At 38.8% G+C, this 24,403-nt stretch overlaps 4 protein-coding genes across 6 annotated transcripts; 3 read left to right on the forward strand and 1 right to left on the reverse strand.

Moving 5' to 3' along the window:
• The first annotated feature begins 485 nt into the window (after positions 1-485).
• Positions 486-4,951, forward strand: LOC116193506 (serine carboxypeptidase-like 40). Its single transcript, XM_031522238.1, has 7 exons — positions 486-1,038; positions 2,510-2,617; positions 2,808-3,085; positions 3,479-3,745; positions 3,864-4,075; positions 4,246-4,351; positions 4,463-4,951. Exons 1-7 carry the CDS (start codon positions 597-599, stop codon positions 4,625-4,627), a joined length of 1,578 nt encoding a protein of 525 aa, XP_031378098.1. The 5' UTR covers positions 486-596; the 3' UTR covers positions 4,628-4,951.
• Positions 4,952-6,820: 1,869 nt separating this feature from the next.
• Positions 6,821-10,458, forward strand: LOC116192918 (F-box/WD-40 repeat-containing protein At3g52030). 2 transcript variants are annotated; one of them, XM_031521623.1, is made up of 9 exons: positions 6,821-7,065; positions 7,334-7,534; positions 7,876-7,930; positions 8,026-8,247; positions 8,321-8,424; positions 8,625-8,714; positions 8,814-8,953; positions 9,085-9,169; positions 9,753-10,458. In XM_031521623.1, exons 1-9 carry the CDS (start codon positions 6,905-6,907, stop codon positions 10,117-10,119), a joined length of 1,425 nt encoding a protein of 474 aa, XP_031377483.1. In that variant the 5' UTR covers positions 6,821-6,904; the 3' UTR covers positions 10,120-10,458. The 2 variants fall into 2 exon arrangements, with proteins under 2 accessions (XP_031377483.1, XP_031377484.1); XM_031521624.1 differs by having other exon boundaries at positions 6,823-7,065; positions 8,026-8,124.
• Positions 10,459-10,937: 479 nt separating this feature from the next.
• LOC116192919 (N-terminal acetyltransferase A complex catalytic subunit NAA10) lies at positions 10,938-12,262 on the forward strand. Its single transcript, XM_031521626.1, has 2 exons — positions 10,938-11,268; positions 11,756-12,262. The coding sequence occupies exons 1-2, from the start codon at positions 10,969-10,971 to the stop codon at positions 12,044-12,046; spliced, it is 591 nt and encodes a 196-aa protein (XP_031377486.1). The 5' UTR covers positions 10,938-10,968; the 3' UTR covers positions 12,047-12,262.
• A 1,077-nt stretch (positions 12,263-13,339) lies between these two features.
• On the reverse strand, positions 13,340-19,207 carry LOC116192916 (protein PNS1). 2 transcript variants are annotated; one of them, XM_031521622.1, is made up of 6 exons: positions 18,951-19,207; positions 16,819-17,288; positions 16,265-16,708; positions 15,086-16,003; positions 14,664-14,897; positions 14,248-14,490 (listed from the first exon to the last, which is right to left on the reverse strand). In XM_031521622.1, the coding sequence occupies exons 2-6, from the start codon at positions 16,834-16,836 to the stop codon at positions 14,311-14,313; spliced, it is 1,794 nt and encodes a 597-aa protein (XP_031377482.1). In that variant the 5' UTR covers positions 16,837-17,288; positions 18,951-19,207; the 3' UTR covers positions 14,248-14,310. The 2 variants fall into 2 exon arrangements, with proteins under 2 accessions (XP_031377481.1, XP_031377482.1); XM_031521621.1 differs by lacking the exon at positions 18,951-19,207 and having other exon boundaries at positions 13,340-14,490; positions 16,819-17,315.
• Between the last annotated feature and the right edge of the window lie 5,196 nt (positions 19,208-24,403).

The raw sequence follows: 24,403 nt of genomic DNA on the forward strand, positions 1-24,403 counted from the left end.
CTTACCTAGTAATTAAAAGATTCAAAGTTCGATATTCAGATAGGACTACACGTAACCCTTTACTAGATATTTGAGATTTCTATTAATTCGTGTACCTCTTTTGTAACAAAAAAAAATTAAAAAAAAACCATTAATTAATTAATTAATAGGATGCTGCTTTTTTAATTGGTCGACAGTAAAACGCAGAAAGAATATGAGGAATTATTACATGAACTGCTGATGTGGATCTGTATATCCAGCAGTACAATTCGGATCTCCTTTTTCTCAGCTCACCATTTGAAGTTAGTTGAGACTTTTTCGATTCCATTCAACTATATCTGTTTATATATATATATATATATATATATATATATATTCCTTCAATATTAAATTATTTAGGATTGCTTACAAATAAATGAATGAATCAAAGGAAAAAAACAAACGAAATCATCCACATCTTAGCATTATTAGCATCCCCTATTTCCAGATCTTTTAATATAAAAACCTAGCTTAGCTTGCTAACCCCAAATATAAATCACAGTCCTCTCCCTCTCCCCCTTAGTCCCCATCTCTCTCTCTCCCTCTCTGTTGATGCCATAATAAGAAAGATATTAATAATGGAGCAAATTAGGAGCAAGGAGAGGATTCTTTTCCTCCCAATCTTATTGTCTGTCTTTCTTCTTGTTGTGGGCAACTGCAAGAGCCATGGCATCAGGAACCAAGCTGCCGTCCTCGGCAGCTTCTACAAGGCCAAGCTGTTTGACAAGTCCAAGGGCAGCAATATCGATACGAGTGATTTCAAGCTAGCCACCTCGGACCTAGCCGTTGTCGGTGATGCGGATGCTGTCGACCTCCTTGAGCTGATGGGACCTTTCGATAATGCGGGACTCAAGGAGAATGACCGGATCGGGAGACTGCCCGGTCAACCCCCAGTTCAGTTCAACCAGTACGGTGGCTATGTCACCATCGATGCGTCCAAGGGCCGCGCATTCTTCTATTACTTTGTCGAAGCTGAGAATTCGAAGGACTCTTTGCCTCTTCTCCTCTGGCTCAATGGAGGTAATACATATATAATGCCGCATCGTACTCTCTTCTCTTCTCTTCTTTAATTAACTAAATCTCGAACAACATTGATTCTTCTTCTTCCAGCTGCATCATCGAGTTAAGAGCAAGCTGCATTATCGATCGAAATATATAATCCACATCCAAAAAGAGAATTCCCAATTTCCGATGGTATAATAATATATATGGGGAACGAGTCTCAATTCCACATGTATATATTAATATCTTCGAATTTATAATTCGATATTAACTAGAGTCTATATATATGTAAAAGCTTTACCAACAAGTAATGTTGATAAACTACGTATATATCTGACAAACTAGTTGAATAATCGTTGTAATATATGGTGGTCTGTCCCTCTTCCTCACGTTATTATATGTAGCTGTCAACTTTAGGTTGAAACTTCATTATTTTATGTTATCATTATTAATGATGAACATGCAAAAATATAAGGTAAATTGCACTGGTGGTTCAAAAAGTTTTACAAATGTTTCAATATGATATAAAAAGTTTTTTTTGCTATTTGATGGTACAAAATGTTTCAAAGTTGTTTGAGTATAGTACAAACCGTCATCTCGCCATTGACGCCGTCAAGTCGACGCTGATTGTGCAAAACCGGTTTTTGTGGGACGTTATATGATGGTGCAAAATGTTTTGAAGTTGTATCTTAATAGTACAAAATGTTTTACGTAAGTTACATGATGGTGCAAAATTTACAGTCTTGTAAAGGACGGCTTGACGGTGTTAATGGCGAGATGACAGTTTGTACTATATTGAAATAACTTTGAAACATTTTGTACCATTAAATAGTAAAAAAAACTTTTTATACTATATTGAAACATTTATAAAACTTTTTGGACCACTAGTGCAATTTACCCTTTATAATATATTAGTTATATCCATTATTATTCCTATACTAATATTATATCATATATATAGTTGGTATGAGTCCGTCTAACATGACACATTGTCACGGTATCACATTTGGTACTTTTAATTTAACCGTTTAGTAGTGCAATTCAAGTGTTTATTATTACTCCTCGTAATTAGTACAAGTGTTTATTATTATTTTTATTTTCAGTTTAAGTATTTTAAACTATAACTCAAGTGTTTTATATTTTGTAATTTGTACAGTTGATAAACACTTGAATTGATGTGCTAAAAATGTGTCACCCTAACAAAGGATTCATGTTAATTTTGCTTGGTCTGATCTAATGCAGCCATCGCTCGGTCCTTTATGTACGTTAAAATGGGATCATGCGATATCTTTCACAGAGAATTTCTCGTTGTGTGGTTTGGGAGGGGGGGTATCAGATTTCATATTATAAATTAATATAAATAAATAAAAATCAATTATTCTCGACCAGAAAAAAATTGAGAATTCTAAACTATAATTATTAGTAGAGGTGTTGAATATATATTAATTAACTTTTTTAACATGTCCCAATATAAATATCTGTTCATCAGGTCCGGGTTGCTCATCCCTGGCTTATGGAGCAATGCAAGAACTCGGACCATTCCGTGTCCACAGCGATGGGAAAACACTATACAGGAACAAATTTTCATGGAATAACGGTACGTACGTACACACACACACACACACACACACACACACACACACACACACACACACACACATATATGAACATTTAATATATGATGCATGAAGTAATTATTCCATAGGAAAAAAATTTGGTTCATTCATGTTAATTATAACTTGTGTTTTTCTTAATTCCTTACGGAGGCCACATGTATATATATGCAGTTGCGAACGTTCTGTTCTTGGAGTCTCCGACAGGAGTTGGGTTCTCTTACTCTAACACGTCATCTGATTATGCGACAAACGGGGACAGGAAGACGGCATCAGACAACTATAAGTTCTTGGTGAACTGGTTTAAGAGGTTTCCCGAGTACAGGGGACGGGACTTCTACATTTCCGGGGAGAGCTATGCCGGACATTACGTGCCTCAGCTCGCACACCATATCCTGGCACTCAACAAAAGGGTCACCAAGAATAACATCATCAACCTCAAAGGAATCATAGTACGCATCGATCATCTCCCAACCCTCTCTCTTTCCTTTCTCTCTCTCTCTCTGTTCTTTTCTTTTTCTTTTTTTAACCGGCAACATCGATCACCAGATGTTCTGATCAGAGGGGACGTCTAATACTAAGTAAAATTATATGCACTATAAGAAATATTAATTCATGAAGATTAATCCGATTTATGCTATTTTGGTTGCTTTAGACTAAATGGGGAGCAATTAATGATGATGGAGTTGGTGCTATATGTGATTGACTAACTAACGCACAAGGGGGTGGGACAAAGTCCCTTGATGTTCGTCTTCCTAGCTATCTATCAACTGCGATTAGTTAATTCTGATCTCATTTGGCATAGAATAAGAATCTTTTGCGGATTTGTGGGCTGTATTTTGCAGATTGGGAATGCCGTGACCAACGACGTGACAGACAATATCGGGATGTATGATTTCTTTGCGACTCATGCACTGGTCTCTGATGAGACCGTCCAGGACATAAAGAAGTACTGTGACTTCTCACCAAATGCGTCTGATGATGAATCGTCCGATCAGTGTATCGCAGCATCCAATCAAGCTGGCTTAGATGTCAGCGGCATTGACATTTACGGAATCTATGGTCCCTTATGCCACAACTCCAACCTCACTTCCAAGCCCAACAAGGCTTCCGTAAGCTCTTGACTCCATATCTACAATGCATACATATCTATCCTGGTAATTTAAAATGACTTCGGTTATTAGATATGTATATATATGATGTTGATTAATTGGTGCTGCACGCCCGCAGGTTATGAAGTACGAACCGTGCAGTGATTACTATGTGTACGCGTACCTGAACCTCCCTGAAGTGCAGGAAGCCCTTCACGCGAACGTGACCAAACTGAAGTACGACTGGCAGCCTTGCAGCAACGTGATTACCAAATGGGGGGACAGCCCATCTACCGTAATACCTCTCCTCCAAGAGTTCATGGCCGGTGGCCTTCGAGTCTGGGTCTTCAGGTACGTAAATTACAAACAGAAGACTAGGACTAATTAACTATATATATGTCGGTTGATTTTGATCACCTAGCTAGCTATTTAGATTAGAAGGTTTTGAATTCAAGTGTGAGAGTCTCCTCGATACATATGCATCATCATATCATATGCTATATATATGACATGCCATGCAGTGGTGATACTGATGGGAGGGTACCTGTCACGTCAACCAAGTATTCTATAAACAAGATGAACCTTACCGTGAAGACGGCATGGCATCCTTGGTACATGGCCGGCGAGGTAATCAATCAAATAATAGGAAGCATTAATTACTGATTTTATATATCAATCAAGCACTCATTATGAATGAATATAATTCAAGTGTGATGCGTGCCATATTGGATGGTGCAGGTGGGAGGATATACGCAAGTATACAAGGGAGACTTTACATTTGCAACGGTGAGGGCAGCAGGCCATCAAGTGCCAAGCTACGAGCCCCAGAGAGCTCTTTCTCTCATGACCCACTTCCTCTCCGGCACGCCTCTTCCCAACACCACCAGATTTCTCCGAAGTTGAACTGATCAATTCAATTATGCGCCCAGTTCATTAATTTGCTTCTCATTTCATAATTTTAAGGTGAGGGTCCAGCTCTATACGTACGTATGTACGTTGTTAATAGCTGGGTGAGCGTGCTTTGATATAATATATCAAGCAGCTCCTCCCAGAACTCATATATATGTGAAATTAATTGGTCATTTGAAAAAGAAAAAAGTCAGATAGCTAGCTTATTCGACGATTGTTTGATATTTTTTTCCGCTGCTTTAGATGTCGTCTCAGAATGTTTCCTTTGAATGTACGGGACAAGATCCATATCTATAGCTCCCTGCTGGCATCACACGACATCATCATGCGGTCATTGTTTTAGTTTCATATCAATGAGAAAGAAGAATTGGGCATTTCTAAAGTCCCATTAATTAATTCTACTCGGCCTCTCTTGCATTTGAAATTAAAAGGCATCTAATTATGGATGATCCAGAGAGGTATTTTGGGCCCAATTGTGGATACACGATTGATGGGTGTGAATGCAATCCATTCAAAGTGCCTCGCCTGAAAAGGAAAAAGGTAGAGCAGCCAAAAATTTAAACTGCAATAATTCAATTGATGATTCTTCTTATAGTCATAGAGGAGTCACGCGCCTAATAGAAAAAAAAAAGAATGAGAAATGATGACATACATATATAATCCATAGTTTCTCAAAAAATCTATCTATATATCCATATCTATATAAATTATAAAAATTAAAACAACTCACAATGCCACGTGGGACATAAAAAGCTTATGATTAAATGATTTTTGAAATCCCCATCGATCACTATGCGATAAATGACTTGCTATTATCATGTCAAATTATCACAAAACTCCTAAAATTGATAGCTATAGAAGTTGAAAAGCCATTTATATTAATATATATAGACATATATATATATATATATAAAGTGTTTAAAATTAACTTAAAAATCTCTCAATATAGATATATAAGCCACCACCTATATCATTACAAAAAAAAAAAAACTCTTCTACCTAAAACTACGGGAATTCATATATATAGACATATACGTTATACAAAGTGTTTAAAAGTAACCTAAAAAATCTCTCAATATGGATATATGCGTCCTCAATATCTTCACAAGAATTAAAAAAAAAAAAAAAACTCTTCTACCCTAACACTATGTTTGGGTATTCTTCAGTAAGGGGTTCTGAGAGGGAAGGGTTCGAAGGATTATGGAAGATTAATGAGGGAAAGGTTTTGAGGGGTTACGAAGAGGTTTCGAAACCGCTTTTTAGATAGAATTCATTAAGAAGTTTGAAGGGATTTGATTGGATTGTTTTTATTATTTTAGATTTATTGTGGAGTCAAGTTGTTAAATTATTATTTTTTCAATAAAGAGATTTATAAAAACCTCCCAATTTAGAGAGTTTGAAATTATGACATTTAGAAGGGTTTGGTTCAAATATCTTCGAAACCCTTTGTTCCGTTTGGTTTCGCAGTTAAAATCACAAAAATTTTAACGTTAACTTTAACTCAACACACTACACAACAAAAATACACATTTGCCAATTTTAACTCTAACTTTAACTCAACAAACTACGCAATCATTTGTCATTTTTCACAATCAAAATCAAAGTTACTTTAATTCTGAAACTAAACGCACCATTATAATTTTTTTCCAAATAAGGTTATTGAAGGGGTTTATAACACCGCCAAACCCCCCTCCGAAAACTCCCAAACCCCTCAATCCAAACACAGTGTAAAACGATGAGAATCTCCCATTGCTGTAAAAGTTGGTCTAAAATGAAAAATAAAAAAAACTTTAATCAAAGTATAATTAGTAAGAAAATAATTTTAATCAAATAAATTGTCACAATTGAAAATGTAGAAGGAAAGTAACTTCCTCATTGAAACAATTAGTTGTGACCAAATTTTGTGCTATCTATACACCCATTTAATTATGCCATCCGATCTTTTGAATATATATGTATGTGTGTGATAACTCTAGCCCGTGCACATGTAGGGTTTGTCATCCAGTTTTCTTAATGCATTTGCGCCGACTTGGACCTAAGAACATTACGTGCTCTCATTATTTCAATTTTTTTTTATGAGTCTCACTTACGTAAAAAAAAATGTTTTTATTAAAGAATTAGAAAATGGATATTTATTTACCAAAAAATAAAGAATTAGAAAAATTGATATTTATTTTTTGATAATAATCCACTTGCCGCTGCGGTCACCGTAACTCTTCCCGCTGCTAGGGCGGTGACCACCTTCTTTCCGTACTCCGTAGAGGCAAGGCAATGATACGGCGATCGGGGCCCGGCGGCTCGTCGCCGGCTAAGAAGATAGCCGCGACAGAGAAAACCCCTATAAACTCTGTCGGCCAGGACGCCCTCTGCACAATCTTTTCTCTCCTCGGAATCTTTGACCTCGTTCGATGCTCTGTTGTCTGCAAATTCTGGTAACCCGCTTCTCCATGAATGAACTCCGCTTCTTTTCCCTTTTCCACTCGTGGGTTCTTCTTTCTCCGGCTCAGCTCTCTCCAAATTGCTTAGTAATCCTTCCTATTGCCTTCTGAGAGGTCTCCGAGAGCAGTTGCATTTCAGTGTCCTCGCATATGATATGAGTTCTAGGTTACGGCGGATATTCATGTTTCCGACCAATTTTCTTCTTTCATCTAGTATATGTACTCTGCCTCTTCTGTTAATAATTGTCACTTGATCGTGAAGGTACAAAATTATAAACCAAAAGAAGCTGCTTCAGCAGTTTTGCTGCAAGCATTTCGCCAATCATGGAGGCCTCCACGACGAGCCTGACATTTCGAAGAAACCATGGAGATTCCGGCTCGAGGAATTAGTTATGGAGCATCAGAAGCTGTCTCTGACTCGAGGTCGGGTTACTATTGATCAGTGGAAAGGACATTCCATCGGGTAAAGTTTTCCGTCCTTGGGTAGTAGCTTTATGGTTGATGGGTTTAGAAGCAAGCTCTGCGAGAGGAGGTCGTGAGGGAGGTTGAACTCTTGATAATATATGTTATTGAGCACAAGAACAACATTGTTGACGATAATGATCATAGTAATGGAACAAATGTTCACACTGTTATCCAGTGGAGTGAGAACTCAAGCAAAATAAGAGAAGACATGCAAGAATTTAGCTGGAATACATGCATTGCGTACTTCTTGGAGAATCTACATTGACGCAGTTTTGACCTCTATTTACGCCTCGACTTGATCTTCTATCGTTTATGAAAGACATTATTTCTCTCTATTAGGGTTAACCAATGCCGCATGAAGATGGGTACGATTCTTACTGGTGTGGGTGATAAGGTATGAATACTGAATTCTTTGTTTAGCCATTCAAATTACTTACCTGGTCTGCTTTGATTTGTTTCTGACTGCATTAGTGGCTTGTATGATGCTAGGTTATGCGTCTCTGGTCAGTTGAAAGCTACAAATGTCTTGAAGAGTACTCTGTACCAGACACTGTTTCTTTAGTTGACTTTGATTTTGATGAGAGCAAGGTATCTGTTACAATCTGTTTCTGTATTAAAAATTATCAAAGACAAGATGAAGAAGGATGCCCAGCTTCCTTTTCTCCTTCTCAGTCAGGAGCTTTGTATCTGTGTGATCTACTTGCTCATAGTGTAAATCTTCAAGCTGAACATATTCCTTGATTCTCTATAGAGATCTTTTTGACCAGAAATCTCGTCTCTGTAGATAGTTGGACTAATCGGCACCCAATTATGCTTATGGAGGCGAAATGGACAGAGGAGTATCTTTCCGCCACGGGCAGGCACATTTCCAAAGGGTTTATGCATGCGGTAAGTAGATAAAAATGTTAATGTTGGAAGAGACTTTGATATTGTTCTAGGAACTACTATCTGAATCAGTTTTTGCAGGACATGATCAGTTTAGCTAACAGACTGCACATTTCTGGTGATTCTTTAGATGCTTCTAATTGTTGGATGTGGTGATGATGATCATGGATCGGCATTCAATCTCTAACTTTCTATGTGTGCAGTTACCTTGACCCAGAGGCTGTGATAGGGTGTGAGGATGGAAGCATTCGTGTATTCGATATGTACAGTAGGAAATGTTCACGGATCATGAGGTGTGTGTGAAACATTTTTTTTTAACATCTTCCTTCTCTCTTTCGTCTGACAATGTCTAATTGAACTTCTAATTTTTATATCATCTGATGCTCTTCCAGGATGCATCCTGGGCCTGTAACATGCTTGTCTTTGAGCGACGATCAGTTTGTCTTCAGCGGATCCTCTGCCGGGACCATAAAGGTATCGCATCTTTCGTCCGATGCATGCGTAACTACACTAAGGACTCCAGATATCACAGGTGGCATCCCTTCTCAATATAACGACCATGAGAAATATGGTTCCTATGTTCTATTGATGTCATCATTACTATGCTCTCATATTTAGCATGGGGAATTTGAATGTTATGTGATTTGAAAAATGTGTTTGCAGGCATAAAGGCATTGTGTTACAACCCTCGTTCGGGGTTGGTTTTTGCTGGATCAAGCGCGGGATACGTGTCTTGTTTGGATTTTAGGTATGCAAATCTTAGGTTTTGTTATTTATGTTTCAGATTTGTATCTGGACATTGCCTTTATATGCTGCAACTGTGAGAGGAAAGAATTTGGGATTAACCTAAACGCAGATATCTGTTCCGTCATGACCAAAATGAAAAATCTATACTTTGTTTATTTGGAAAATGTGTCCCTGAGCAGTCCTAGACGTATTGACAAAACTATACCTCCTCTGCCACTACCATGGCTACACCCCTCTCTGCTAATACCTCTAGTCAATGGCTACCGACTGCCACCTACCTCCGCTAGCATCTTCTGAAAGCGGATGCCAATGCTTGTTGAAGTCCATTACTTGAATCAGCGTTCAAAGCTATATGCACTCTCATGTCCAAATTATAAATCGAAAGCTTTTCTAAAGATAAGCTTCTGAATTTAGCTTGGATTTAAGTTTTGAGGACAAATATATGGAAATAGTTCCAAACGACTCCTAAGATTCCATGACTTGTATGGCAGTGGAAAGTAGGAATTTGGTGCTTAAAAATGTATCGGCGTTTGACCATTGATTAGCATCAGATTTTACATAATCTTGGTACTGCTTCTGTGCAGAAATAGGAGAAAACTGTGGGAGTTGAGAGTGAGCCCGAGTGTCTTGTACTCATTGGGGCACATGCAAAATGATGACTCCACGCTAGTCGTGGGAGGGATGGATGGCGCGCTGCATGTTTTGGATCAGAAAACTGGTGAGGGTCTCTGCAGCTACGTCATGGACAATACAGCAGCGTCGACTTCCTCGGGAACGGTAGAGAGGAGGAAAGGAAGGAGGCTCTCCGTAGATGATTATAATTCTTTGATTGACAAAATTCCTAGGACTGCTCGGCCTCCAGTCACTTGTCTTGCTGTTGGGAAGAACAAGGTTGTGACCACACAGGGGAAATACATTAGACTCTGGAAGTTTACCGGCCACGAATTATGAGCAATGCTCTTGACATGGCCGTCTGCAGCGACTCTCAGAGCATTCAGTGCGAGCTTTTGCAAACTAATGAAGAGATGCCTGGAAATTTTCAGGTTCATGTGACAGCGATGTATTTTGGCATGCATACTTGATTTGAGTCCTAGGAGTGTAACATTACTGTGTTTAGAATGCCAGTTTGCACCGACGTAGAGTTATGAAGTTGATCTTTGTCGAATTGAATAGTTTGGTATCCCTTTTGGAAATGATTTGTTGGTGTTTTTCTTCACCAAGTGGAGTGGGAGAAAAAAATAAAATAAAAAATCCTTCCAGTCCTTTTTTTCCCCCGTTTTCCAAGAAAAAGAAAATCACAATATGAATGGACGGATTTGGAGCTGAGTCCGATTGCTCTCCTTCCAGTCCATTTCCCAATATAGTTAGTAGGCCTGCATGTCGAGAAGGTATTGTGTGTACGGGTACGCATGTAGCATAAAGTATCCCATTTTTTGTGAATGATGTGTTTTATAGCATAAAGTATTCTATTTTTGTGAATGATAAGTTTTTATGATACTTTTAAAAATTTATACTTAATCGATGAATCTTTATTATACTTAATACCACGTGATGGATCCGTTTACATGTACCTTGAGAAGAAGACTTTGCTCATCTATGTCAAGCCCATGTCGAGACAATAAAGCCCAAAAGCCCATAAAGAAGCTCTCCGGTCCGGTGACAGTCTCTCTCTCTCTCTCTCATCTTCACTTCTTCCGCTGAACACTGTTTGGAGAATTTTCACGTCCGCACCATAACTGAGCGGAAAAGGCCAATCCAAAACCCTAGCGAGCGAAGGGGGGGGGGGGGGGGGGAGCGAAAATGGTGTGCATCCGCAAGGCTACGGTGGACGACCTGCTGGCGATGCAAGCGTGCAACCTGTTGTGCCTGCCCGAGAACTATCAGATGAAGTATTACTTCTACCACATCCTCTCCTGGCCTCAGCTCCTCTACGTGGCTGAGGACTACAACGGCCGCATCGTCGGCTACGTCCTCGCCAAGATGGAGGAGGAGACCAACGAGTGCCACGGCCACATCACCTCTCTCGCCGTCCTCAGGACTCACCGCAAGCTTGGTCTCGCCACTAAGCTCATGAACGCCGCCCAGAACGCCATGGAACAGGTCCCTCCCCGTCTTCCCCCTTTCCTTCTGTTCGGATTAGACTTCAATTAAGCTCAATTAGGTTCAAAGCTAATCATCTATGGTTTCCATTTCCATAGGATCGATAGGGTGTGAGGTAGTTAGTGCTTTATCAGATAGCTCTAGGCTGAATTAAATATATATGCAAATGAGATGCTATGAAATTGAAACTTACCAGATTATTTCGATTGTTGCCTCTCCATATTGCAATGATTTCCTGAAACATTACATCCCCAACGAAATTAGTAAGCCAATTATCTGGCAAGGATAGTAAGTTTATTTGGCAGACATTACATCTCCACAGTGCCGTTGGTCTTGGTTATGGGATGTTTCAGTTTTTGATAGACTTAGCTCATTCTTTTGGCGGTTTTATTTGGGACTGCCTACTTTCTAGGTAAAACATGGGATAGCATGGATTGTGCATCCGATGTTAGACTTTCTCGCTTCTGATTCAATATTCATTCAACAGGTTTATGGGGCTGAGTATGTCTCGCTGCACGTTAGAAAGAGCAACCGTGCTGCGTTTAATTTGTACACCGAGACGTTGGGTTACAAGATACATGATGTGGAAGCAAAATACTATGCTGATGGGGAGGATGCTTATGATATGCGGAAGCAGCTTAAGGGGAAGCAAAGTCATCAGCACCACCACCACCATCATCACCATCACCACCACCACCATGGAGGTGGGTGTTGTTCTGGTGAGGTGAAATCAGACCCAAAAACTGATTCAAAAGCCAACCCTTCAAAAGCCGGGTGATGCGGAGAGGTAATTGTGGATTAAGGAGAAACATTTGGCCGAGTTTGTTTGTCAGTGAGTATTAGTGTAGTCCTTTAATTCTCTCTTCCTTGAAGTGGACACTGCTTTGTGACACTTATAGCATCGCTCCCTCTTTTACTTGTTACTTCTGATTTTTATGAGTTGTTGTAATACACACAATTATGTTATGATTGATTACAACTCTTTCGTGTTCAATTGCTTTGCCTTCCCTTCCTCCTCTTCTGGCAACTCAACTCGATGCTCAGAGGGGAAGTGTTCCCTGGGTACTAAGCTGCAAGATATTGCAATTATCTCACCTTGTGCTGGAATTTCATGAGTACCTGAATCTATAAAGGATGAATCTTATATTATAGTAGAGATGCTGGGCTAGCTGTAGTTCCTTGGGGTGTGATGTTGAAAACTTTTCTAGACGGGCTTCGTAACTATCTGTGCTTGCATTGTTGCACATACCGATGAACTTCTAGTGATTTTGGTGCCTTTTTGAAATTGATATTAGCAATAGTAGTGGGGCTACTGCTTGTATTTGTTTGAGAAGATTAATTTGAGCTCTGGGTTTGTGTCTTGTTTTCATCAAAACCCCAACTTCTCAAGGGGAAATTGGGCATGTAGGCGAGGTTGAGGTCGATACAATCTATCCCTCACCGGCACTTGTTATTACAAGAAGATTGTCTCATGCCAGAAGGTTCCCCTTTTGAGGTGATGAATATCTGACTTGGCCAAGCATCGGTTTTTGACACTAATACGATTTTTAGTGATAGTTCTGATGTGCAAGCACGAGTGGCTGATTCCATCTTCCTTTTTACCTACGGCTAGATTGCGAAATTTCCAGGGAAAGCTAAAAGAGGAGGTCCACTTCACAATCATTGTTACTCAACCAAATCGATGTGCGCTCACTATTAGGCGACCGATCAAGGGAAACCATTAGAGAGAGAGAGAGAGAGAGAGAGAGAGAGAGATGACAAGGAGTAAATTGGATGTCATAGTCAAAAAGGACAGATTGTTGAGGATGATGATCCACATTCGTAATGTAGAAAGAACATTCTTGAAAGGGAAGGGAAATTCTTATGGTTGAAGGCAAAGGAAAGGTGCCCAAACAAAACATTGGATCCTTGTTTTAGCTTTGCCTTTGCACATCGAGATAAGGGAAGGGACCAAGGGAAAAAAGGTTGCCTTCTTTGAATCTTCCCGGAAAGAATCTGAATTCCGACTTGTCTTCTTCTTATCCGATACACTAAAAAGTCGTCATGATTTTGCATGGAGATGCACAGAAGGAATCTTTAACAATCTCAACTTAGATACGTACAGCAACAATCGTGATTTTACATGGAGATGTACGTGACTGAATCAAATAATGGGTGACCTAGCTTAGCTAAGTAAAGCTTTGACAAAACAAACAAAACTTACTTAAAAAACAAGAGTACAAAAGAGGGATGGAAATGGTTAAATAAAATAAATGTTGGTTCGGGGTGGGTGGGGGACATCTCAGTAGTACACTACAGAATATCCTGCCATAATATGCAAAATAAAGATAAGGGCCTATTGGGGCCCAAAACCAAAAGCATTGTGCAATTGCAACCACAATTGTTCTTCTTCTTCTTCTTCTTTTGTAGTCTTCGTCCTGTGGACAGCAACCCAATCTCAGTGCGGTCTCCCCCCCCCCCCCCCCCCCCTCCCTTTCCTTTCAAATATCCCAATACTATCATCAATGGACAGTAAGAAAGTATTTAATGGAGCACTGATTAACGAAAGAGCTATCTCACACCGCATCAATCATGCTGATCAGGAAGTACGATCTGCAACCACCAGCACCTACTCGATAATCGTTTTCCTGCCGGTCGTTACACCACGACCCTGAGCCCATCTTATCGGCCCATGTTGTGTCGATTTCTCGTCATTCCGACTCATCTTCACCACCAACACCATTCGCAGATCACAATCGATACACATACACGCATATATATCGCCTCTAAAGTCAGAAGTCAAGCCCCCTTTTACCCTTTAACTGAATCTACCAAGGAGCTATTCAGCAAAAAGAATCTACCGAGGAGCTCAACACTTTCCACAGCTTTTCCTTTTCCATCTGGCCCCCGGAGTTCTTTCGTTTGATAAAGGAGGACAAAAATCCAACCACAGTTCTATACCTTGATGTCCACTCCACAAAAATAATCTCTATGTACAGAATCAATCCTAGGCTAGACTCGGGATAGGAGAGAGATAAATCTTGGGAGTTATTGCTTACTCGTCTATCTCCTTGCATATCGACTGGGAACACGAGGGGTAGGCACGACCACGTCCCGACCCGACTTTATCAAGTTCTGTCGGTCTCTTATCGTGTCATCAAAGAGCCTGTTGTTCGGGTTCTCCGCGTAGCAGACGTAGTAACAGCTCACGCAAGCATGGGGCACTGCCATTGCAATCCTAGTCTGAACATACCAAAAGTAAAATACTTTTTTTAGCATGCACGTGACGAGGATTATTGGTCTGTCTGAATGATTAGTTTAGCATCGAGTTGATCAAATGGTTGGTACGAGACTGAATTTAATAAGGGGAAGCGTTTGGTTGTTCAAGCAAGGTGTGAAGGTGTCATGTTACCTACCATGAGGTACCCAACGAAGAAGGCAAGGAGGGAAATCGTGGCTGTGAAGCCCTTGTGAACTGTGAAAGTCCAAGCAGCTACCACGATAACACACATCGAGCCGCTGCATACTCCTGTCAGGAAGCAGATCGAGCTGGTTATGTCTGAATCTACAACGGTTTCCATCTCTCGTCTCTCAAAAAGCTCCCATGTATCCTGTGATGCTTTCACGAACCCTTTCCCGTATGCAGCTATCTGCGACAGCAAGAGAAGTCCATTTACATTACATTCCTTACATTCAGAATATCAATATACCATAATGCTTCCAGAACCCCCACAAAATTCAAGGGAACGATGGCGCAAATTACGAATGATTACTTAGGTTGAAACATAGTTAAGTATCTATTCACTTGGCATCTCCGGTGAGGAAAAAAAATCAATACCTGCACGAAAGCCCAGCCGTTGCCATTTCTGAAGATTGACGTCATGACTTTAAGACAGCAATGTGCGCAAGAAAACATGAACTCATCCTCTCCCTCGAGTAGATTCAAGCCTCTAGCGACAATTCTCAGCGCCTCGATCGTTGGAACAAAGATAGACCCGAGGCACGCACTCCCTAGGTTATGAGTCCCTGCTCTCTGGAAGCAAAAGTGAGTGCTGGACTGCATTCCCCGGAGGTAGTACAGCGCAATTACTCTACTCACGGTTAAGTTTGCTATGTTCCTCATTACTTCGGTAGTCCAGGCCAAGCTCAGCCCGAGTAAAATAATGATCAGCGGAGGGAAATAGAAATTAATGGCTCCGATCACAGCTAATAACCACAGAGACATCCACAGGAACCCAACCCCGAGCATCAAGTAGATCGGCCGGTTTATATCGGAGAACTTAGAAACCGGCTCGAGCGATTTCACCAATACCTTGCAGCAGAACTTAACCCTGGGAGACACCCAACAGGCATACAAGCCGTTCCCGATCGCGAAGGCGACGAAACAGACCCCGACCCCGTCGGTGGCAGGCATTTGGAAGCAGAGCAGGAGAACTCCTGCAGATAAGGACATGATGAAGGTGCTCCACAGGATGATGTGAACCATTAGGACGGGCCAGGTCCTCACGGCCTTTTGCCAAGTGAAGGCGAGGATAATGCTTAAGAGGGATGCTATTTCAATTTGTGGGAGGAAGTACTTCGCCAGCCTCTTCTCCTGTTTCCTAACGCTGCCGTTTGATGTTTGCAGAAAGCCCTGAACCCCCTTGAACAGAAGGAAGCAGACTAACCCGATTGCCGCAACCATGTGAAGCAGAAACAAGAAGAGAGAGAACTTGTTGGTGTAGCCCCTTGAATTTAGCGATACTATAGAAGATTGCTGCAGCAAGCAAAAAGGAACAGAAACAGGAGGTAAAGATATGACATTTATCTATTCATCTTCTTCCGAAAATCCGTCACCAGGGATTTCGCAAAAATTGCAGCTTTTTTTTTTTTTTTTTTTTCAATCTCATAGTCATATATATGACCGACCACAAATAGATTTTCTTCCTTTTTCAAGATATCAATGAATAACAGTTCCCCATATATATCCTCAAAAACTTATCAGCACCGAAGCTCGAAGAATGTTTGTTTTTCGTACTTGCGGGGTGGGTGTGGAGCGAGCAACGGAAGGCTGAGACGGAGCAGGGGAAGGAGTGGGCCCTCTCGTCCTCCCAGACGGAGCAGGGGAAGGAGTGGCCACTCTCGTCCTCCCAGGCGGAGCAGGGGAAGGAGTGGCCACTCTCGTCCTCCCATTGATGACGATCCTCAGAGGGTTCGTTGGGTTTAGGCTCTGCATCATAGAGGCATGATAGTCTGTCTGCGTCTGCGTCTGCGTCTGCGTCTGAGTCGGATTGTCAACATTTCTCATACTCCCGACAACCTCTTCTTGGTATCCCATCTCTCCCTTCTCCACATCCCTCACCACTTGCTCAACCCGTTCTTCTTCTCCAGCTCCTCCTCCTCCTCCTGTTGATGGCTCCATTACTTCCTCTTCCTCCTCATCCTTCTTATCCCCACCTCCTCCTCTCTCTCTCTCTACCACCTGACAAGAATAAGAATTGGGCAACAAATCTCGGTTAGTTTGTCCCAAATCGCAGTAGACAAGAAAATTCATTAGCAGCAGCAGGAACAGAGCAAAACACGGAAGTTTACAGGTTCTTCAGCACCCATGTCTTCGGCTGTGTTGACGGAGCAAGTGCCTCCGGCGGCGGCCGGGCTGAGAATGCTGCGAGAGGTGGTGGTGGTGGAGTGATGCTATTGGTCACGGCGCGCTGTCTTTTTGAACAGAGGCTATTTTTACACCTTATTTATTTACTTCAGAAAGAAACGAAAGGCAGAGTGGGGCCCAGTGGAATCCCGCCCCCTCACGCACCGCGGGGGAGGAGTGGGAGGCACGCGCCAAGTGATCCGTTGCGATGGTAATGGCACGTTGAGGAAATGACTATTGACTACGAGGGGGGGAGACAGAGAGAGTAAGAGTTATCCGTGTTGGTGACGTGCACGGTAGGGTGGGGGCGACCAACTTCAGGGTCCAAGCGTTGACGTTGGATGGAATGGACGGCCGTGATCAGGCAATGACGGAGATTTGATGGAGGGTCGTAGCCTCACCTAATATTCTTTTTCTGCGAGGAGTCGTACGCTTCAATAAATTAATAAATTAGTCGAACTTTTTTCACTGCTTCCCTTTCCTCCCTTCCTTACTGGCTTGCTACATTAAATAATAACTTTTTTTCATCGTTTACCGAAAAACCTTTTTTTCATTGGCTTGTACATTGATACTTATAAACCACCGATTAATTCAATTTGAACCGAATGAATTTATTAAAAAATAAAATTATATCAGTATGAATTTTTAATATTTATAAAATTGAAATTCGATATCTTACTTTCTTTTTTAAATAAGTATCGAACCGTTTGAATCAATTCATGATAATTTTTTTTAATTACAGGATTCTCCAGTCTTCTTAGTCTAAGTGTACTCCACAATTAGATGTGAACTTAATCCGTTTCAAGGAATATCTTGAGTATGTTTTGAACTCTTACGCTCGTAGAATAAATCTTGAAATTAGTGGATTGTAGCAAAAAGATCATTTCCCTGTCGGGATAACTTTGCAGAGATTGGCTCCACTTTATTGTAAAAAATTTCCAAATACGGGAAATAGTTGTCTTGTAGGAATATACTATGGGGACGGGTTAGCTAGTATATATGGACATACCAACCTAGATTAATATATGAACGTTAAAAAGAAACCAAAGAACCAACTATACATTATTCACAAGAAAATTCTAAGATATCTACGTAGGCCATCAACAACCGTTAGATCGAGGGAACATGTCTTAGGTCTCAATAAATTAGCTATAAGAAAAGGCAAATGCATGCATAATGATCTGTATCTCGAAATGATTTGGTCAGCAAAAAAATAATAGGTGGTAATTGCTTGTATGGTTAGCACTCTATTTACGAATTTGATGTATTTTTAATTAATTTTTTCACATCACATGACGAGATATGATTATCGAATAATTTCGTTCATTCATGAGCGTGACCATACAAATGGCGATAAAGGCATGCATGCATCAGCTAGTATATTGTATAGGATAGAATCTCGATCCGGTAATTTATGACATCAACCAGTGAGTATTTGGGGGAGAATTTATTGTTACTCCTGAAATTCACTAAATGACAGACAGCTGTTGTGTGTACCAAACTTTTCTACTCTACTCGATCATTAAATTCCTCATCATCAATTAATTAATTTCAAACTATATATATATATATATATTTATATTTATATGTATGTATGCATGTATTGCACGATAGGAAAATATAACATTATCTTTAATTATTATCTTCGTAATAATTTCATCAGCTAAACAATAATTTGAGTACGATAACATCATCCACAGTTTCAGGGATTGGGAAACAATTGCTGCTATGGATATACGGATCCGAGTATCATGTTTTTTCACGGCACTTAAAACTTACTCTGTAAAAGACATGTTTTAACATTTTGAATCCGGATACTATCATATTGAGTCATGGAATCGAAACTTATCTAAAACTTATATTATACTACATGTTTTGAATACCCTATTGGACCTGTAAAAAATTTTTATCTCGTTAAATAAAATTGAAAATAATTCATTTATAATCACGCAAAGAAAAAAAATAGGGTATACCATAGGTAGGCTGAAAAGGGGTGAAGCAGGAAGACTAAAAAGATTTCATCTTTTCGAGTCAATGAAAGTCTATTCGACAAAAGGACAATGAAAACTATTCGAACCTCTGGTCTCGCGGCAGCAGCGGCTGGTGTGGAGGCGCGACTTGCGATACGTTCTGTCGTGGAGCTTCAGGGCCAGCCTGTGTCGGCTAGGTGAGGAAGAGAAAGATGGGGAGAGATTGACGGACGGTGCTCGGACCCCTCTCGACCAGTGATCGACTGTGCCTTGCTTAAGCAATCGCAGTAGGTTGGTCCATTGGTTGGAGCTCATATCAGCTAAAGGAGAGAGACAGTGAGAACTAAGAACATGACCATAAGTTCGAGAAAAAGGGGAAAGAGAAAAGGAGAAGAGAGAACGATAGATTAAGTTATGTCCTCAATAGATTAAATGTACTGATTTAGGGTTTTAGATTTTTTTAATATATATTTTTAAATTAGTGACTATAGATTTAAAATATAAGAATATATGAATATAACTATATAAGATTTTGTATATATAAAATGGGAAAAAATTTATCCGTGTCTGAGTATCGGTTCTAACTCTAGTTCTGAATACTCTATATGCAAAAATCGAAATAGGAATCGTTTTTCATTGCTTCTATATTTTAATACCCGAACTTTATTCTATATTTAACACGAGCTATCCGGGCTTTATCATAACAAATAGGTTCCGATCGATTTCGAATATATCTGGTATCTGTACACACTCCTAATTGCTGCCACCATGAATAGTGTCCCCGGGGCTTCTGGAGAAGCCTAGCTAGCCAAAGCTATGTAGAGTGGAAAAATATTATATATATATATATATGTGTGTGTATGTATACGAGAAATTGGATGAATAAAGCAGGAAAAAATGTACGTAGCTTTCGTCTTATTCCTGCATGGAATGAAACGGGTGGCGCATAGTGCCAGCTAGCGGTTGCATATAATGCGAATACGTAACATTTATCTCGAGAATATACATGCCACGATGAATACACAGATGCACAGGGGCGGAGTTAATATATTGATAAGGGACAACTGCCACTTCAACTTTAAATTTTTAAAATTTTTACCGTAAAAGTATATTTATATACTATTTATATCAAGTAATATTTTTATTCTTGATGAAAATTCTGGCTCCATCCCTGCAGTGTAGATGTATATATATATATATAAATATAAATAAATAAGGATAGGGATATTCAAAAGGAATATAATATGTAGTATATTGTCATATATAACTAGCTTGGAAATTCCAGTAGGTACGGTACTTAAATAAACTAAAGAGTTATTTGAACGCCTTGTTTGGATTGAAGAAAATTTGATTTTAACTTTAACTTTAACTTTAACTCAACACACTACACAATAAAAACACACGTTTTCCAAGTCAAATTTATAATCACATCTCATTTGTCATTTGCACAATCAAAATCAAAATTAAAATTAAAATTAAAATAATTTTAACTCTGAATCCAAACGGCCCTTCAATTTCCTTCGAATTCGGCAAAGACAGAATCTCTCTGAGGGCATGGTTGTAAATATCATTAAAAATAAGGACATTTTGTCCAGCAGAGAGATTCGGCATATTCGGAATCGGAAAAAGAAAAAATCATTTCTGTTAGACTATCTATCTATCTATCTATCTATCTATCCAAGTTTTCCAACAATGCAAGCAATTAAGTAATTGCATCCACTTGTCCATATAGCCAAAAAGGATTATATGTAAGCCCCGTATAGGGTATGTACACATACTGACCCACGTTAAATGTGAATGTCCATTCGGTCTCGTTACTTACACGCATCTAGTCTAGTTGATAATTAAACACGTTCCTAAACAGGGAATTCGGCTCTTAATTAATCAACTATGATAACAATTTCACAACCAGATGATTGATTGACCTTTGCCTTTGACCATTAAAAAACGTTTATCTTAGAAACACAGTTTGTGTACGGAGGGATGCTGCTGGACATGGGCATGGACTGGGACCATATAAAAAGATGACTGACTCGGATCCACCTCAGCTTTCTCTATTATTAGTTTAGTACTCTCTCTCTCTCTCTCTTTCTCTACCCTCTATTCTATCAGAGAGTACATATACATATACATATATATGTATATATTGCATGTACGTATAGACCTTTTTTTTTTTTGGGAGAGAGAGAGATTTCAACAAAGAATTTTAAAATGTGAAATCCTTATTAGAAAATTCAGAAAAGCGACTACTGCACGTAAAGCACGTGTTTCTTCTCAGAGATTCTTTCGACTGGCTATATCTATATTATATATATATATATAATATATACATATATAAGCAGTTATATATATTGTAGAATTATGTGGCCGGAGTCAAGTTGGACCTAGAGCTAAAGCTTAGCTCATCGTGGATTAAGTTTGACTGTCGGCCATTGTTCGTGGACTTGTCAGCTGGGGGATGTAGCTGATCAGCTCCACCATTTCTCTCGGCTACTGTTCGTGTTTTTTCCACCAAAAAAAGGAAAGGATTCAAAAATATATATACCGGATCGCCGCCTACATAAATAATTACTGATAAAACTCCAAAATGGCATTTTCAACATTTTATAATATAAAAAGGAGAGGTGCAAAACATTACGTCACGAACTTAATGGTGCGTTTGATTTTAGAGTTAAAGTAAGTTTAATTTTGATTTTGATTTTGATTGTGGAAAATGACAAATGAGATGAGATTATAAATTTGACTTGGGAAACGTGTATTTTTATTGTATAGTGTGTTGAGTTAAAATCAAAATCATGATTCTAAAATCAAACTTACAAATCAAACGGGGCCTAAACCTCCAGCTCCGCATTGCTTGTCCTTTCAATTCAAGTTAAATGATCATTTACCATATTTTATTCGTGACACATTTAATGTATTTTGATATTTATCCACATTACTTGCATGTAATATTGCATAATTAAGGAATTAAAAAGAAAACCTAATTTTTTTTTTTGATAACTGAAAAAACTTCTCGACATATATGGTATCATTCCAAATACAACGTCATAGATATCCTATAAATAGGAGATATAAAAATTATCATTCGACTCGGGATGATTTTTTTTTCCTTACACCTTAATCAGGGATGGAGTCAGGATTTTCATTAAGGGAGGGCAAAAATGTTACTTGATATAAATAGTACATAAATATTTATTTTTCGAGGGAGTGCAAAATATTAATTTTACATAATTTTGGAGTAAAATTTTAAAAAAATTCAAAGTTCAGGAGGGCAATTGCCCCTCATGCCAATTATAACTGGCTCTGCCCCTGACCCTAACCCCTATATCTATATGACTTCTCTCGCTCTTTCTACTTATCTCTATATATACTAATACTAGGTTATTGAACATGTGAATTGTATAATTTTTGTGAAAAAAAATTGTATAGTAAGAAGTTAAATATGAAAATAATAAATAATATGAAGTTGTAGTATTTATTGATGTATGCAAAAGGTTCATGTATTCTTCAATTCATAAATAAAGAACTTACGTAACAAATTCATGTACATCATTTCAATATCAACCTTATATCTATGAGAACAAGTTTAAATTCCTATAAATTCAAAATCTTTAGTTTTTATTTGACAAAAGAACGATAATTAAAGAATGTTTAAAATTCTATAATTTTAGTATTTGCTTGTACTTTATTCTTCTAATATATAAATTAAGTTTTGCAAATTTGAATAATTTCAGATGAAATGATCCAATCACTTCGATGGAATATTTACTTAACTAATATTTAATGAGGTTAGCTATATAATACTTCTAAAAAAATTTAATATAATGCAGTCAATGTAAATTAATTCAGAATAATGTCCATTTAAAAATATTAATCTATATATACTTGATTTATATTTATTTATTTATTTCGTAAGATTAATCTGTATTACGTTTATTTATCATACGAAAAATTGTCAGTGTAAAATATTTTTATATAAACTAATTAATTAATTGAGTAGATCTTTACAATTTCATTTATCGTGTAGAATTAAGAGTGGACTGCCACTATTACCCTAAACTTTTTAAAATGCCACAACTTTGCTTCATAAGTTCGGGAGGTATTGCAACTTATCATTGAAAAGAAGCATCCCAAATCCATCTTCAAGATACAAGAAAAGAGACCAATGCAAATATATAGCTTGCAGCCAATACCATTCCCAACACTAGGTCGATTTGGAAACACCAGTCCCAGAGACAAATAACATGTTGCTTCTGCCGTGAACCCGACATTCCAGCAGCGGCTAATCAACCGTCTAAGCGATTTCTAATCAACCAATGAATCGACTCCAGCAAGGTTTCTTATTTTCATCGATTGTGCAAGCAACACTAGAACCCACAATTTGTTTCTGCGTGCCATAATTATAAGCCAATATACCTTACAGCATATTGGCATTTGCCAGACCAAAGTGCTGGGGCTGATATTCCTATCAACCCCAGCAGACTAATCCTCACGGCATAGGCATCAAATTGTTTCAAAAAAAGACTGAACAGATATGCTGAATTGTATTTCCCCCAAAGCACGCTGATTTACCCCCTCAAACGAATTCAAGCAAACTCAGCAAAAGTAAGGGTAACGGAAACACACTCGATCCATCTCCATGTCCCTGGTGACCTTCGATGGCTTGACGAATCTCTTCCCTAAAAGAGACCGACTGCAAGAGTCATTTAGCACTTTCCATACACTCGGGATTCTTCGAACTTACTTAAAGCTCACACATATACTGTTTCTTTTTTCTTTTTGATACATCTGAACACCACAAATCGAAGTGTCATTAGCAGCTCGTCAGCATTTAAAGCATCTTTTGACTAGTAGTAAATAGTAAATTAGGGATTTAGTGTTTGGTACATTTAGTAATATACATTTTTCCTCTGATAGTTCAATACTGATAATAGAGCTATTAGAGTCATCTTGGTCTGAGAAATTTTTTTTTTTCTGAAAACATAGTTAGGAATTAGGACGAGATGTGCCAATGACAGCATGGATTCTTAACTGCAATTGGGATCATGAATAGTTTCTATCCTGTCTGTTATCATCAATAGCTTTTTCCCTTACGTATTTTTGCCTAAAGAATGGTCCCTGTGCATTCTCTTCTTGATTAATAGAATTCATCACTTATCTCCAAAAAAAAAAAAAAAAAGAAAGAAAGAAGAATGGTCCCGGCATAAAATCACAAAAGTTTTGTGTGTGCATCTTTCTTAACTTATATTTTGCTGTTTTTCTCGTTCTTTTTAAAGCTAATATCACTACTGAGAAAAGGGGCAAAAATGATTTCCTAGCTGTTGATTCTGATTGTGACGGTTCTGTCATGAATTAGGAGCACACTGATGATGGATTTTTGTTATCGTCTGATTACTTTACAATTAGAAGGCAGGTCCCAAAGGCCGATCCTGCCAGGTTAATACCGTGGTGAGAAGCTGGAAGAAAGAACCCTGAGATGACTTATGTGAGGTCTCGAGTTTGAAAATGGAAGTGAAAGTGATGATCATGCATGCTCTGATCAGAGTAATGATGGTGGTTA

Source organism: Punica granatum, chromosome 1 (assembly GCF_007655135.1).
Source record: "Punica granatum isolate Tunisia-2019 chromosome 1, ASM765513v2, whole genome shotgun sequence".
Taxonomy (NCBI): Eukaryota; Viridiplantae; Streptophyta; class Magnoliopsida; order Myrtales; family Lythraceae; genus Punica; species Punica granatum.

Coding starts and splice junctions, on each gene's coding strand:
- LOC116193506 (XM_031522238.1), top strand. CDS start 597: ATGGAGCAAATTAGGAGCAAGGAGAGGATTCTTTTCCTCCCAATCTTA. Junction 2,618..2,807: donor CAAATTTTCATGGAATAACG/GTACGTACGTAC, acceptor ATATATATGCAG/TTGCGAACGTTCTGTTCTTG. Junction 4,076..4,245: donor CTTCGAGTCTGGGTCTTCAG/GTACGTAAATTA, acceptor CATGCCATGCAG/TGGTGATACTGATGGGAGGG.
- LOC116192918 (XM_031521623.1), top strand. CDS start 6,905: ATGATACGGCGATCGGGGCCCGGCGGCTCGTCGCCGGCTAAGAAGATA. Junction 7,931..8,025: donor TTACTGGTGTGGGTGATAAG/GTATGAATACTG, acceptor GTATGATGCTAG/GTTATGCGTCTCTGGTCAGT. Junction 8,248..8,320: donor GTGATCTACTTGCTCATAGT/GTAAATCTTCAA, acceptor TCGTCTCTGTAG/ATAGTTGGACTAATCGGCAC.
- LOC116192919 (XM_031521626.1), top strand. CDS start 10,969: ATGGTGTGCATCCGCAAGGCTACGGTGGACGACCTGCTGGCGATGCAA. Junction 11,269..11,755: donor CCCAGAACGCCATGGAACAG/GTCCCTCCCCGT, acceptor TTCATTCAACAG/GTTTATGGGGCTGAGTATGT.
- LOC116192916 (XM_031521621.1), bottom strand. Junction 16,004..16,264: donor GCTCCACACCCACCCCGCAA/GTACGAAAAACA, acceptor TGCTTGCTGCAG/CAATCTTCTATAGTATCGCT. Junction 14,898..15,085: donor ACGGCTGGGCTTTCGTGCAG/GTATTGATTTTT, acceptor TTGCTGTCGCAG/ATAGCTGCATACGGGAAAGG.